Source organism: Acartia tonsa, chromosome 6 (assembly GCF_053477335.1).
Source record: "Acartia tonsa isolate MP-2025a chromosome 6, ASM5347733v1, whole genome shotgun sequence".
Taxonomy (NCBI): Eukaryota; Metazoa; Arthropoda; class Copepoda; order Calanoida; family Acartiidae; genus Acartia; species Acartia tonsa.
In genome coordinates, this window is record NC_137265.1 from 19,003,254 (window position 1) to 19,018,984 (window position 15,731).

Here is a 15,731-nt window from a genome sequence, read left to right on the forward strand (position 1 = left end):
TTCATTTACAAAAAGTTTTATTTTCTAAAATGTACAAATGAAAGATTAATAAAACTAAATATTAATCCAATTTCTAAAAGCAGAATTTTAGCAGTTATCTGCCATTTTACTTTTAAACTTGCTTTCATTTTCGGACTACTGATTATCCATCGTCACTTCTGTTGGTGAAGATTTAGTTTGCCCTTTTCATTTCAATTAACTCCAGGGAAACATGGATGGGATGATGAAAGATTTAAATAATAGTTTTATGAGTAATATATACTGCTTGAGATTGCTTTTTGATATATGGAAGGTAAAGGGTTGGAAACCAAATAATCTGAAATTGTTTTTTCCATTCCTCCCTGATTTAGATTCAAATATCTAAGTCCAATAATAACATCTTAAGTTAATTTTTTGTCGCGAAAAATAAGTATATTTAAATTTTATTAATATTTTTACAAATAATTATTTTATTTATAAATTTTAGACTTTAAAAATATTAAAAATTAGCAATGGACATATTTTAATATATTTTTATGAGGGTTAAATCAACCCTCCCAAAAAAGTTAGATTCCGTCAAGATAATAAATAAAACATTCTATTAAAGAAAAGGATTTCGTGATAAAACTTAAACTAAAAAGTTAAATAAAAAAGAAAATTCCTCCTTTGAGAATAAAAATGAATAGTTTCCATTGTTATATTTGACAGATATTTACCTTTTTCAGAATTTAGATTTTAGCTTAAACTAAAATCTATAAAAACTGATTCAGCATTTAATATTTAAACTTTATTTTCTATTTTATTTCATTCTTATTTTATTGAATTAAAATTAAATCATTATAAAAATTTATTCTCATTTTTAATGTTTTAAATCACATGGTTTATAATTTCATGAATGATTGCTATACTAGAGTAAACTATTTACTGATATTTATTTCAGACTACAAAGACGACATTTTATAAAATCATACACTCTCAAAAATCTATACAAATATGAAGTGTAGTTTAAAATATTGTCAATTTTTAGAATAAGATCTCACAAATCTCTTTACTTATTATGTTAGAATTTTTAGGTAAGCTTTGATAAAACCTGTAATGGCTTTAGGATATTTTCAGAGGGGGGATAACTAACAATGGAATTCGTTATATCATTTTCTAATGGTAAAAACGACATATAGAAACACATTTTTGCAAAAGAATAAAAATATTAGAAATAAAGAAACAATTGGATCAATGAGCCAAATCTTGCAAAAATTCTTGGTTCATCCTAGTTTGCTAATGATCCTACTTATTATTTTTAAAAAAACAATGACAAGAAATAAAATAAATATTAAGTGCTACATTAGATTTACAAAAAGCATGAAGGAAGTATTTCAAATTTCTATAAAACGAGTGAACATATAATTAATCATCCTTTGAATCCCTGAAGAAACTGAAACTGAAAAGAAGGAAACTATGAGATGGTAGTTATGCAAATTTTATGAATAACTTTCCCTCGTTTGCGAAGAAATATATTTTGATTTTCTAAAATTTTTCTCTTTTTGTACTTTTAACAGGAAATTTAATAAAAAAGAACTCCGAATCAACTTTTTTGAAGCTCTTATCTTCGCCAAAAAATAGTAAGTTGATAATATAGCCTTACATAAAAGTTTACTAACCAATTTTTTTAGAGGTGCCTATGGCATCTACAAAGTTTTTGGTGGTGCTTGTAGCTTGGGGATAATGTTTTTATGAGGGGTGGGAGGGGGGTTAACACCCAGTTACCCCCCCCCCCTCCCACCAGACGTTTGTGGTTAAAAAGCATGATAGATAATATAAATCACCAGTCGGAGATAGTTGCACATATGACTTTCCACATATTCAAGTACGTCAATAACAAATTACAAACTAACATACTAACACGTGCAAAGAGTTGCACCGCTTCTAAAACTGATTCCAAGTACTACATGGTGCAAAGGCTGACAAAGAATAAGCTAACACAAATTTATTGCACACACTTTTTACAAACTTTTTATATAATACAACAAAGTTATAGAGAAAGAGAACTTTACAACTGTTCACGGAAAGTAACAAACATAATAATATTTTCTATTTTTAAAAGTCAAAGTGACAATTAGATAATTAGTCTTCGATAAATTTATAATTAGAGGCCCGTAGGTCCACTAAAGATAAGGGCCCGGGGGGGGGAGGTGTTCGACAAACCATCCTAAATTTTAATCTTATGAAGATAAGATGAGAAAACATTTGGCTGAGACCTATGTAACAAAAAAAACCATATCGGTCCAGCGGTTAGAGAAATAATTATTGGAGACAGACATATAGATAGAAAAAATGTAAATAGTATATACAATTGCTACTAGAATCCTATATCACCCATTCAGTGCAGCCCTTTTTCTAACAATTGCATACATGACTTAAAGTCTATCTGATGTTAAAATAACGATGCATTAATTCACAATACTGGTCCTTTATTTATTTTTTCCGAATAAACTTCCCTGTGTGTCTATTCTCCTTGTCTTTCAAAGTTAAGTGGATATGTTCAGAGAAAGAACTTAGAAACTATAGTAATCTTGATGCAAGAAAAAGAAAAAAAGTTGCAGGACAAAATAAAAATGTTTTCGATTATTCAAAGCAAAAAATGTACTCTGTTGAATAAAACCAAATTTATTGGTAAAAACAAAAAGAATAAATATATACAAATGTTGATTACTTTAAAGGTTTGAATCAAAATTTTTTGTTATATGTATTTGGATTTCATTAAATATTTTGTATTGTTTAAAATTGATTTACAACTTGATCGAGTGGAGAGACTATGACTGCAAAGTTAAATTTCCAAGTACACTTGATCCCATTGCTAAGATAGCACAAGTAAACTGAAAATAGGTGAAAAAATTAAATCTTGAATTTAAACTCCAAAATCTTAAGTTTTAAATCAAAAATATAATTGGCCTGTTTGTTTATGTCTGTTCATTATACCGCAATTGTATAAAATTTGTTATAGCTGAAATAATATCGATGTAGTAAATTACAAAGGCTATATGACATTACAAAAGAGGTAATGTGTGACATAATATCGACATATTGATATTCTAATGTCATGACTATCTACATCTTTTATCAATGTAATAACAAACACACAATTTTTAACAGGGTTACATTTATGTGTTTCCAAAAAAAAACAAGCAGTTTAATGAATGATTTTAAATAAACCAGATGGTAAAGAGGGTTAAAAAGTTAATAGTTAAATAAAAAAAGTTTAAGCAGGTGGTGGAATCTGAATGGAAGGGAAATGAAAGGCTGGAGTGCAATGGAATGCAATAGGTTTGGACGGATATCAACACTCATTTCCAAAATTTGTTACACATTAAATGCACTCTGGCACCAAAAGCTCTCTATTCTAAGGAGGAAGGTTTATTGAAAATTGCTAAAATCTAAAACTGAATTCGTCTAAAACCATCCAGGGACTAATTTTTAGCTTCCCTAAAAAGGAAAACTCAATCAGTTCTTCAGACAAAAACCATTTCATACAAAGAAATATCAATACATATTATTAAAAAATTGTTGCAAGATTGCTTAAAAACATAATTCTGTTTTAGGATATACATTATACATACTTACATTTATAAGACTTGACTATAAACCATTAGATATATGTTATAACACAATGCTACTATAGTAAAGTACATTGATAATACAGTACAAACTTTGAAATAAATTCTTGTTGTCTGTTTAACTTGCAATGTCCTAGATTAGGTAAAAGTTTGAAATATATATTTTACATAACTCTAGACCTGTCCTATTTATATATTAGAAGCAGGGAGTGAGGGGACATTGGACTCTTAGTTATACTTGTACCCAAAGCTTTATACACACGTTTTCTTAATCGCAGGTTTATAAACTTTGTAAATTTCTATTAAATCTTAATAAATTTGAACAATACTTCAGCATCCAAACTTTTCCACAAATAATTGAAAACAATAGAAGTAATGCTTTTGATTGGTTTAAATCAATTTATCGCCGACTGTCTTATCCCTTAAGATCCTTGATTTGTATGTACGGAAAGAAAGTATATACAGTACTGGTGTTCAAATATTTATCCCTTTGTTCCCACTATAATAAAAAGATCTATTAAAGCAGATTTTCTCATGTTAGAATTAGGGGAAGATCAATTGATTACACTGTCCAAGCTTCTCGGAAGATTAAGAAAATAAGATTCTTATACATATAATACACTATAGTTACGTGCACAGGTTAATGTCAGGGGCGGTGAGAAAATTAGGACATCCCCTTAAGTGATTTTGGACACTCCTCTTTAACCAAAATCGAGAGGGTTGTAGGAGGGTGTAAAACGGACGTCAAAAGGGGTGTAAATTATCGTAAGGGGTGTGTAAAGAAAGTAGAGCAAGCAAAGTTTTTTGGAACACGCATTGCGTGTGAAATCTGCATCGCAATAAACATTATTACAAAAGTTATATAATAAGGGAAAGAAATAAAAAAGTGCAAAAATAGTGATTTATCGCATCGTATTATAGACAGCTTTCCGCGGACATTAAAACGAAAAATTCATAAGATTAAAATCAATTTTGTTAACCCTGAGGAGCCGAAGGCCCAGACTGACAAAACTGGTATTATTTTTTTTATTTTCATTTTAATATTTGTAGAAAATTACATGATATACGATACTATACATATTTTTTTCAATACGGCCGAGAACCGCTTCTATTCCAGCGGATATCAATCGGTTTCGAGACAATCCTGGAAAAAGTTTTATTTGTAATCTCTGTAAAAAATTGTAAAATTGCATTGCTCACGTGTCACACATCATTATCTAGGGAGGGATTTGAAATCTATAGAAAAACTTTATTCCCTACATTTTTCAGGAAAAACTACGGGATGTAATATTTTTTAGTTCTTAACTTCAATTAACATTGGTAAATAATTAAACCAAAAGATTTATATGTTGTACAGCATAACCATTTAAAAATTAAAGCGTAGCCGCTGCACTGGTTAGAAATTTTGAATTTGGAACCTAGTAAAAGTGTCTGACTCTGATTATGACGTAAAAAAAATTGGCCAATGAGAGGCCAGTATAGACTGGTAAAATTCATAGTGGCCTCTCATTGGCTAATTTTTTTACGTCATAATCAGAGTCAGACACTTTTACTAGGTTCTTGAATTTGCTTATTTATTTGGTTCTCAGTTTATTACTATTTTATTAAAAGGAAACGGGGACAACCAAAAATGACCTGGAGGCGGAGCACTGAAAAGGACCTCTTTAATTTGGAATTAACATGGGGAGAAGCTGAAGCACTTGCCACAAAAAGGAATTCATGGAGGAGCAGGGTGGCCGTATTCTCTGGACTCCACAGTCCAAAAGAGAGACGCGACTGAACTGAACTGAAAAGGAAATCTATTTTTTAAGGAAAATAAACTATTAATAACACAACATTAACTATTGGGAAGAAAAAAATACATGCTTTTTATTTCAGATGCGTAACATTTGGCATAATTTACCCATTTAGCAAAATTAGTGAATAATCCTCCACGCACGGAACAAAATGAAATGACCCGTGCAATTGTTCGTAATTTAGTGTCATACGCACGTATTTAAACAAGGATAAGATCATGAATTAAATGCGAAGCATTAAAAGTCAATCAATTTGTTCAAAAACATATTCCATGTTGGAAAGGGAATTTTGCCATGTAAAAAGACAAAGGGACAGAAAAATAGATATAGAATACGTGAATATATTGACAGGGTAAATTTCTAGTCAATTTAGTTTGCTAATATGGACCTCATTTATTGGTCAGTTCGTTCATACAGTAGGAGGGGAGGAGATGGTGTAAAAGGGGTGAATGGGGTATCATTATTTTAACCAGCTGCGGTTATCCCTTTTTTAAAAAGTACATTTAAATCTGGTAATAACATATCGTTTAAAGAGGAATAATTTATTTTGAAGAAAAAACAATATTTCAAACAACCAATAAACCAACAGTATAATTCATATGGTTAAATTGTAGAATTGTTTTGCTACAAGAATAGTAGCTAAAACTAATCCAATGTTATAGGATTTATGAGTTAATTTTAAAAATATGTTTTAAATGTTTGCATAATTATGAACGCTAATGGAACCAATCAGAAGAACGGAATTTCCTAATATAACAAAAAAAATTTATATTTTAAAAAATCACTAAACCTTTTATTATAAAAAAGTATAATCCTAAAGTTAATATTTGTTAAAAGTTTAATCAATTTGTACTTATAAAAAGTTTTACTTGTGTAAATAAAGTTTTTACTGTTATATGAATAGTTAATACTTTAATGAATTACATTTATTCAAGTAAAAAGTCATAAAATAGAAATATCTCAAGAAAAATATTTTGCTTCGAACTTTGTCGCCAGTGAAATATTATTAGATCTATATTCGTGCATTTTTAAACTTTCTTATAAAATTAGAATTCCAAACCTTTTAGACTTTTTCTATATTCAAAGTGACAGTTAGAAATTCTTCAAATTCTTTGTTGGCGGTTTTATTTACAAAAAAGTTGATCGTCATTAATTTAAATATTATCTTTCGTTAAACTTTAATTAACCTTTAAAGTAAATAATAAAACAAGGATAATCATATACGTAGCGATTTAAATTTTTACGTACCAAGTAAAAAGACTCGTCACCTAACTGAGTATCTAATTTTGTAATTTCTTACATAAGAAAAATTAAAACCTTTTTAGGCAACTTTCTGTTGTAGAAAGTGTATTTCATATAAAAAAATGAAAATAAAAGTTTATTATCTAACTTTGCGAGGCGGTCTAGTGATCGGAAAATTAACTGCAAAAGTTATCTTCAAGGTATGTACACCATTTTGTATGTACTTTCCTAATGGGAAATTTTAGTCTTGATTAGTGTATCAATAAATACTGACAACTATTTGAAAATAGAAAAAAATCTCTAAATAAATAAAAATGATCTTTGTATTATAACTTTTAAAATTTATCAATAAACAAAGACAGATGCAGCCGTTTTAACCTACCCTACTTTGACAATGACCCATAGTCTTTGTGTTTTGTACAAATAGTACGAAAAAAGTGGATAAATCTTTGTGATAGAATAATAAATATTGGCCCTATCCTTATCAAAGATTTATGTGTAGTTTACCAAGCTAGGCATCCTTTCTTAGTTCAATCCTAAAACTGAATGTTTACTAAACGTTAATGTGTAGTTCACTAAGTTAGGTACCCTTAGTTCAATCCTTAAACTGAATGATTACTAAACGTTAATGTGTAGTTCACCAAGTTAGGTACCCTTAGTTCAATCCTTAAACTGAATGTTTACTAAACGTTAATGTGTAGTTCACTAAGTTAGGTACCCTTAGTTCAATCCTTAAACTGCATGATTACTAAACGTTAATGTGTAGTTCACCAAGTTAGGTACCCTTAGTTCAATCCTTAAACTGAATGTTTACTAAACGTTAATGTGTAGTTCACCAAGTTAGGTACCCTTAGTTCAATCCTTAAACTTAATGTTTGTTCTTTTATTTCTTAGTTGAATCCTAAAACTATTTTTTTTGTAAAGATATATGTGTATTTTACAAGCTAGGTATCCTTTCCTAGTCCAATCCTTAAACTTATTGATTAGTAAAGATTTATTAAGCTAAGCATTCTTTCTTAGTTCATTCCTTAAACTGAATGTTTACAAAAGATTAAACCGTAGTTCACCAAGCTAGATTATTTCCTAGTTTAATCCTTAAAGTGAATGATTACTAAAGATTTATGTGTAAAAACATCTCTTAAAGTATCGAGCTAATGCTGTGAGTTTATTTTTAGAGAATATTATTATTAAATATTTATAGATTAACTAGAAATTTTAGCCAAATAACTTTTTATTTTTTTCATAACTTTTATACTGTTTAAGTATGTATATTTTATCCATAAAAAAACTATTTTTACTCTAATTTTTTGCCTATTAAAGACAAAGTAAAGTATCTCATAGCTACATATTTCATAATTTCATTTTTAGCATAAACATAGAGGAATTCTTTAAGATTTATATCTAAAATTAACTTTAAATGATAAGGGGTTATCTTTATCGAATTCAATTGAAAAAGAAAAATTGCTAGGAGTAAACTTAATTAGTGCTGCTTGATTATGTTTTTACATTACAGTAAAATTGTTTAAATTATAAAACTAATCATGCCAAAGATAGCTGTTTGACCCTTTATCTATAGATATTTATTCCAAAAAAAAACACTAGTAGAAAATCTATACCCTGTTAAAATACTAAAAAGTTAAAGTTATGTCTAAGCCAATGGATTATAAAAAGAAAGGCAAATTTTTATATAATTTTGAAACACAAAAAAGTCCTTATAGGTTATTAGGTATACCCTCATCCAAAATAGATAAAGGTCTCTTTGTATAACATATGTATAACATATGTGTATTTCAAAACAGACTACGGCTTAAAAATCATCAACCTTTTAAATAGGTATACCTAATATGAATATGGTTTCACTTAAACAAAATTGTTATTTTTAGTTTTGTATGTATGCCTATCTAATTGCCTAATGCCTTGGTGTTGAGATTAAATGAATGTATGTGTATGTGCGTACACTGCATGTGAATAACATTTAGACACAGTCGATTTTAATATTAATTAACAAAGAAGATCAAATTAGGGTCAAACAAGGAATACGGCATCAAAAGAAAAAACTATTTAGTAATAAATATAGATTTTTTCATTTTACTGTATCTATTTTTTAAAGCAATTTTGAATCTGAAATATCTAAGATTTTCTAAGATTGTGGGTTAGGATACCAAAAAGTTCTAAATATCTTAGTAAATTTTCAATTTTCTTGCTCTTTCCTTAAATGTAGGGATCCTTTTTATCCATTGATGGCTTAGTCTTCAAAAGATTAGAACCTTCTGAAATCGATGTCTTCTATTGTAAATGTAGGATTGTTGTGTATTAGTAATACTTGGATGCAGGGATGGGATGGACAATGACAAGTAATTTGATCTTCTTTTCTTCATTAGTAAAGGCAGAAATATCGGGAATAGTCCCTTTCGTAACATCACCCCATAAGGGGCTATTCGTCATATTTTTAAAATGGCTTTTTATAGGTTATTTTAGGTAAGGTTAGGTTATATTGGGTTAGGTGATTGCCCCACAGGGTTAGGTAATTGGCCCCGCAGGGTTAGAGCCCCCCGCAGGGGCTAGAAATAGGAGAAAAGCTACTGTGAAAAATACGAAGAATCGCCCCATAAGGTGCGATGTTACGAAAAGGACTATACCCGAAATATCTTATTGCATATGTAGGGTAGAAAATTATTTAATTATTCATTGTCCCCAATCCCTCCAACCCTGGGATGTATGTGTGGGTAAGTGTCCCTGATTCTGATAGCAAATACCAAGTCTCCACCCATTGCAGTCTCGCTAAGATTGTATTCCAATAATTGTACAGCAATTAAAATCAGAAAGGGATATTTTAGCGTAAGAAAAACTATTCTAATTTCATCCTTTCCGTCAGTTTGCTTTTAATTCCCTTGTTTTGAAGTATTACTTTAGTAACAAACAGACTTTTGATATATTTTAAACCCTACTAATAATTTCCATAACGTCTAAAACTCATTGTGCATACATAATTAGCTGAACAAATAATGAAAATAAATCTTGTAGTTTAGCAAGATTGAGTGCTACCAGAAATATATCTCTGATTTCTACATCCTTGGGTGTGGGTTTTTTACAGCTATAACTTTTTTCACTTGTCTTAACAGGTGTGGTAATATTTCAGCAAATACACATTATGATGTTGGGTTCACTTGACTTTTTTATCACTAGATTTCACTGTGTAACAGTTACTTCACATTAATTCAAAACAAATTCCTGTTTATTTGTTAATTTTTTTACCTTAATAAAATAAGTAAGTACATAGAATAGAAATATAATTTACTACATAATTACGATGTATAATATATAAATCGATGGTTTTGATAAAATTCATAAAAAAACAAGAATGAAATTGTACTCACGGTTCAGCTTCTATTGACTTGAGTTTTGCCACGTAATTGGAAGGAATATAGCCCTCCAATTTTGTCGTCTTGGACCTGAAATAGAAAAGTAATTATAAGACTTTTTAAGAATAAAGCATATTTTATGTTTTTGTACAACGAAAATGTAAGTTATTATGTATTAGCTAGGAACTTAACTAACCAAAGACTGCAGCATAACATGTCGCGAATCCGCTCGCCATGGGGAGGCAATAGGTTCGAATCTTGACCAAAACAGCGTCATAACTAAAGACGTTGAAATTTGTACCTACTGTTGCTAAGTCAGATGCGCAACATTAATAGGAAGAGTTTGGGAAATGCCATGGCTTATAACAGCCAAAATTACTATACACATTAAGGACTTCCAGAAAAAGGTGTGCAATCAAAGAGTTGGTTATCTGTGATATTTTTGATGTTATTGCTTTTGAACTTACTTTAAAGATCTGGTCCTCAGATGTTTTAATCGATATGCAACTAAAATTTCAATGTAAAACATGTTTTTAAAAATCTTTTAGAGAAGATAAGAAAAGCAAAAGCTAATCAGTTGTATAAAAATCATCTTATATAATACAAAAAAAACAAAGAAAAAAACATTTGCCAACAATGCTTTGCAGTTTAAATGTATCTGAATATAATTAAATAAGATTTAAAATAAGACTAAGTACACAATTCTTGGTTTTTAAATTAACCAAAAGGAAATTAACTTTATTTACACACACGTGTACACAGACATACACACAGACATACACACACACACACACAGACATACACACACACACACATACACACACACACATTAGACAAAGAACAAAGATAACAATAAGAAGCGCAGCAAGATCAGAAAGTCCAAAAAGAGGCCTAAAGCCTAGCTTATAAATATACCTATTCAATATAAATATAAGTCCAGTAAACCGATTGAAATAATCTACACTTTTAATAGATACTCTATCTCATATAGCAGCAGCATAAACTCTATTTTAGGACTAAGTCAAAAGAAACAGACTTTATGTATAGAAGCCTCGCTATTATAAGCAAAAACTAAATGTCAAGACATTTTAAACTGTCTTGGGAGAGTTGAGGTACCCTCTTCCAAAAACCTTTCCTAAGCGATCTCGAGCTATAGTATTAGACAGATCAAAATATTAACTTTGTTTATTATATTGTTACAACAGCAAAGTTTTAACTAATAATACGGATTAACATTGAACTTAAAATTTTGGCAAAACCACATATGTGTATAAATAAAAAGGCACTGATTTTTGTATATCCGTAATTGTGGACTTGTTAAACATGCCTTTATGTACCACTAATGGCCGAACATGCAAATTTTTCAGGAAATAAATTCTTATTTTAGTTTATTGATGTAAAAGTTCACTATATTTTTATTGGTTATTTTTATTGGTTATCATTATTGGCTTTAATAGTGCAACTTCTCTACAAGCAATGTTCGTATTAAAACCCAAAACTTCCTTGTTTCTTGATGAATTTTAAAATTTTAAAACGCTTAAAAATTAAAAACAATATACTTAAGTAGTTTTTTCGCCACTTTCCTTTAGGGGAGGGCTGGGGAGATCAGAAAAATAGCATTAAACCGCCATTTCAGACATCAATTGATCAATTTCCGAGATCTTGAGCTTCAGACAAAAAGCCTTACTATTTTATAGTACTGGATAATCCTTCCATTGTTTTATACAAAACAAGCAAAAATATAAATGAATTTCCATTTTAAAAATATGAAATGTCAACGAGCTATTTGCAACAAAAATCTATTTCCTATGAATTAGCAACATAAATATTTTAAATAACCATGCAATATACTTTTTATATGTAATTAAGTATTAATAATAGATACATTTTATATTTATAGGGATTTTAATTATTTACTTTAAGTAGATATAAATCATTTAAAGGATATCTATTTAGTTTAATTATTTAAAAGAAAACTTATTGTAAAACTTTTAAAGTACCTTTTTACGAATTTTTCTTGGCTTGTCTAAATAGAATTTCGAACATAAATCAATAATCTATAATACAAAGTAGAATGATATCTGTCCGTCAGTCTGTCTGTCCCTTAAAATCTCGATAACTACTGAACCGATCGGATTCTACTCTTCAGGGAATATACCTACTGGTCCTATTGTGGTTTTAGGCTTTCTTCTTGGGGAGTGGGACACCCACAACCCCCCCCTCCCCCAACCCATTCCTAATTCTTAAAAAATTTTTTTTTGCGAATTCGTCATTTATTCGCGAAAATTTGCGACCCATTCGCATTTTTTTCAGCTGGGAAGGTAATAAAAGATGTATTTATACCTTTTGGAGCAAAGCCACTAAAGGCTAGGGGCGAAACCGCTAGTATACTATAGGTTTATTTTGGTCTGGGAAATAAGATATCGAAAACCATAAACACGAAAATGTTTTCTATTTTAGAGGAGCATCCGATAGGTCCAGAGATGGTTTTAGTCTATGTCTATAGGCCGTCTAACCCCTTTGAATACAGATCTTTTTGCTATGGGCTTATCCTCTTGTCAACATATAAAGTAGAAGACTAACACAAAAAAAAAATTCTGTATCTTATATCAATGGATATATTATTACTTAGATCTTAACACCACATTTTCAATTTCAGTGAAACTTGTAGCGGGCTAAAATAACGATACCCCCACCCCCCATCTCCCACTTTACCCCCATCGCATCCCCTCCTTCTGGATGAGCAAACTGACCAATAAATGATGTCAATGTTGGCAACCTAAATTGACGACAATTTTTCCCATTTCATGATATCCCCTTATATTCTACATTCACTCTTCTGTCAAAAAACTGATGTTAAAAGTTTAACTTGTACATTGTAGAATATGAAAATTTTGAATGTTGTAGAATGAAAGAGAAAGTTGTTGCTAACTACTCTCAAAATATTCTGGGTAACATCCTACTAATTGAGGCCGATAAATTGATGTACATCCCAAATGATGAAACACAAAATCAACTCTTCTGTAGATTCCAATTCGTGGTTGAAACGTTTAGACTCTCAAATTAATGAATCAACCAATTAAAATTCAATAACAAGTCCTCAAAACTGTTAAGCCAACGAATTAGAAAAAGTTATTACAAAACTTTGTGGACTAGTGTAATAAACAGTCCAAAGTCCCCTCCCAACTCAACTATCTAGAAAAACACTATAGTTAACAAAAGAAAAAAAGATATAAAAAAAGGGTCTTAATGGTCCACTGATCAAATAAGGGGATAGTGCAAAATTTGATTTGCATAACTAATCCTTTCTAAAGGTTCTCCCAACTACACACAATATTCTTCAAACATATTGCAATTTATTTCAAACTATTCAACAACCAGGAAGGGAGAGAACATTGGGCTGTTTATACAATAGTCTTCTATAGTTTTTTTTTTCGTTGGCTTAAGGAATTTGGGGACTCCAAACGAATATTCATTGGTAGGTTCATAAAGTTAACTGTCCTAATTTTTTAACCTTTAATAGCAATTTAGGGACTAAGTAATTTTGTGTATCATCATTGGGGCTATATATCAATTTATCGTCCATTGTCTCATGCCTTTAGATCCCTACTTACTTCCCCTAATTCATAGCCTTAGATTTTCGAACTCAAGAAAAAGAAGAAATATTTAATTATTGTCCATTTTCCTATCCCCCAAGTCCCTGAATCAGCAACATTCTACACACACACAACCAAGGACAGGCATAAACAAACAAGGGCGATAATCACCAACAGCAACGGAGAAAGTTAACAATATTTAAATTAAGAAAACTATGCATTAAAAGTCTTATGGCATATTAATTATTACAGGAAATATTTGAGCAAATGAAATATGCACAATCACATTGCACAATAAAAGCACCTGAATGAGATATTCGCATTAGGTTTAGAATATTCTTGTTTCAAGCGGTTTTTTTTGTGTAAATGAATTATTTTTCCGAGTCTCTTGAGAAAATTACACAATTTATCCTAGGTGCCATTGGAATTAATTCATTAAATGTGAATACATAGAAAATTTATAAACTTTTATGTTTTTTGTTAAGAGAAAAAAATAAGTGTCAACCTGATAAAAACATGGATGTTTAGAGAATCTGGACTTATGTCATAGTTTTGCAAACAATAAGTTAATCATAAATGCAAATCTTCAAACAGTAATGAATATGGTCTTAATGCGAAAAGATATTTATTAGAAAATTAGTTCGTAACTTTTTAAACTCAGGGAATGGACTATTTTTATAATTGTATGTGCAAAACCAAGAAAGTTAATGATTAATTAATGCTTTTTTATACTAATTAATAGGCATCATATCGATAACTTAATTATGCTTCATATAAAAATAAATAAAACATAAATCCTTGAGTTGTAATGATCTGCTATGGATGGGGGATATCTTATTTCATTGTTTAGTAAGGTAAAAAATGTATTCAAAACAAGCTGGTAAAAGTGTCTCCTAGAAATGTTACACCGTTTGGCCAAACTTTTTCCGATTGACGTCATGTTAGAAGGAAATATGACGTCAAACTAGATACTTCGGCAATAAGTTTTTAATTTGTTCATTTTTTTAGATGACACTTTTACCAGCTTCATCTTTCTAAAAGACTAATTATTTAGATAAGACCTAACTTCTATTTAATCATAAACATTTCAGCTGCCTCCATGTAAAATTGAATTGATTTGAACTTGAAAACTTTTCAATTACATTGAAATCCAAAACATTTTCTGTTGAATTTCTAGGCAAATTGAATTGAAAATATTCAAAGGCCTCTCCGCCTAATTCAATTTACTAATTTCTTTATATTTTAAAAGCAATTCCTTCGTTTATCTCACCGCATTACGTAGAATGCAATTACATAAAATTGTTGTTAAAAGAGAAGTTTTTCTATATATATCAAGTGACTAAGCCCCTAGAGGCCTCTAGGGGTAATTTGAGGAAGTCCAATTGCTCTCCCATTCTCAATTTAATTTTTTTAATTGGGGGACGGGAAGGATAATTTTTTTCTCAGGGTTAATTCTTTTTGGGAGAGTGGTCGTACCTTCCCCAAAATAGTTATGAACCTTACCAAGACCTATGAGAACCTATTGTATAGCCGAACCATATCGGTTCAGCGGTTAACAAGTTCCTTCAATACAGACATACAAACATACATAGAAATTAGACACCCTATTACTTTTATATAAGGATTTGTGTGTGTGTGTGTGTGTGTGTGTGTGTGTGTGTGTAGCCATTGCTTCTTAGTGTTTGGACCTAAATAGTCATAATAAAAAGTACATATAAGGATCTCTAAGTAAATTAATATATATAAAAATTACTATTCTACTTAATATAAAAAGATTGGTATATTATAAAGCAATCACTTCCATGTTGAAGGTTAAAAAAAGATGAAACCACAACATTCATAGCTATGGTGTGGGGTCAAAACAACAAAAATTAAACTGCTTGAAAATTATTTTCAGGTTGGGTTAGTTAATGAGTCAAAATCTCTATTGAGTCCAGCTGTTTTTGAGATACTACTGGACACATAAAGTATAGGAATTTTTCCAGTAAGGCTTCGACACAGATACAATACCATACTGAAAAATCATGTATAGCGTCGTATTACAGACAATTTTCCACGATGTCTGTAGTAAGATGCTATTCTTAATATACTTAAAATCATAAAAGTTTAGCTTTATAATCACAAAAGAAATTTAAAATCAAAATT

General features: G+C 29.9%; 1 protein-coding gene across 1 annotated transcript in view; it reads right to left on the reverse strand.

Moving 5' to 3' along the window:
* Positions 1 to 15,731, reverse strand: part of LOC145323203 (tyrosine-protein kinase Src42A-like) — a 263,675-nt gene that overhangs the window by 198,278 nt on the left and 49,666 nt on the right. Inside the window, exon 3 of the mRNA XM_080165652.1 lies at positions 10,006 to 10,080. Coding sequence (XP_080021778.1) covers positions 10,006 to 10,080 — 75 coding nt within the window. The remainder of the gene's footprint in view (positions 1 to 10,005; positions 10,081 to 15,731) is intronic.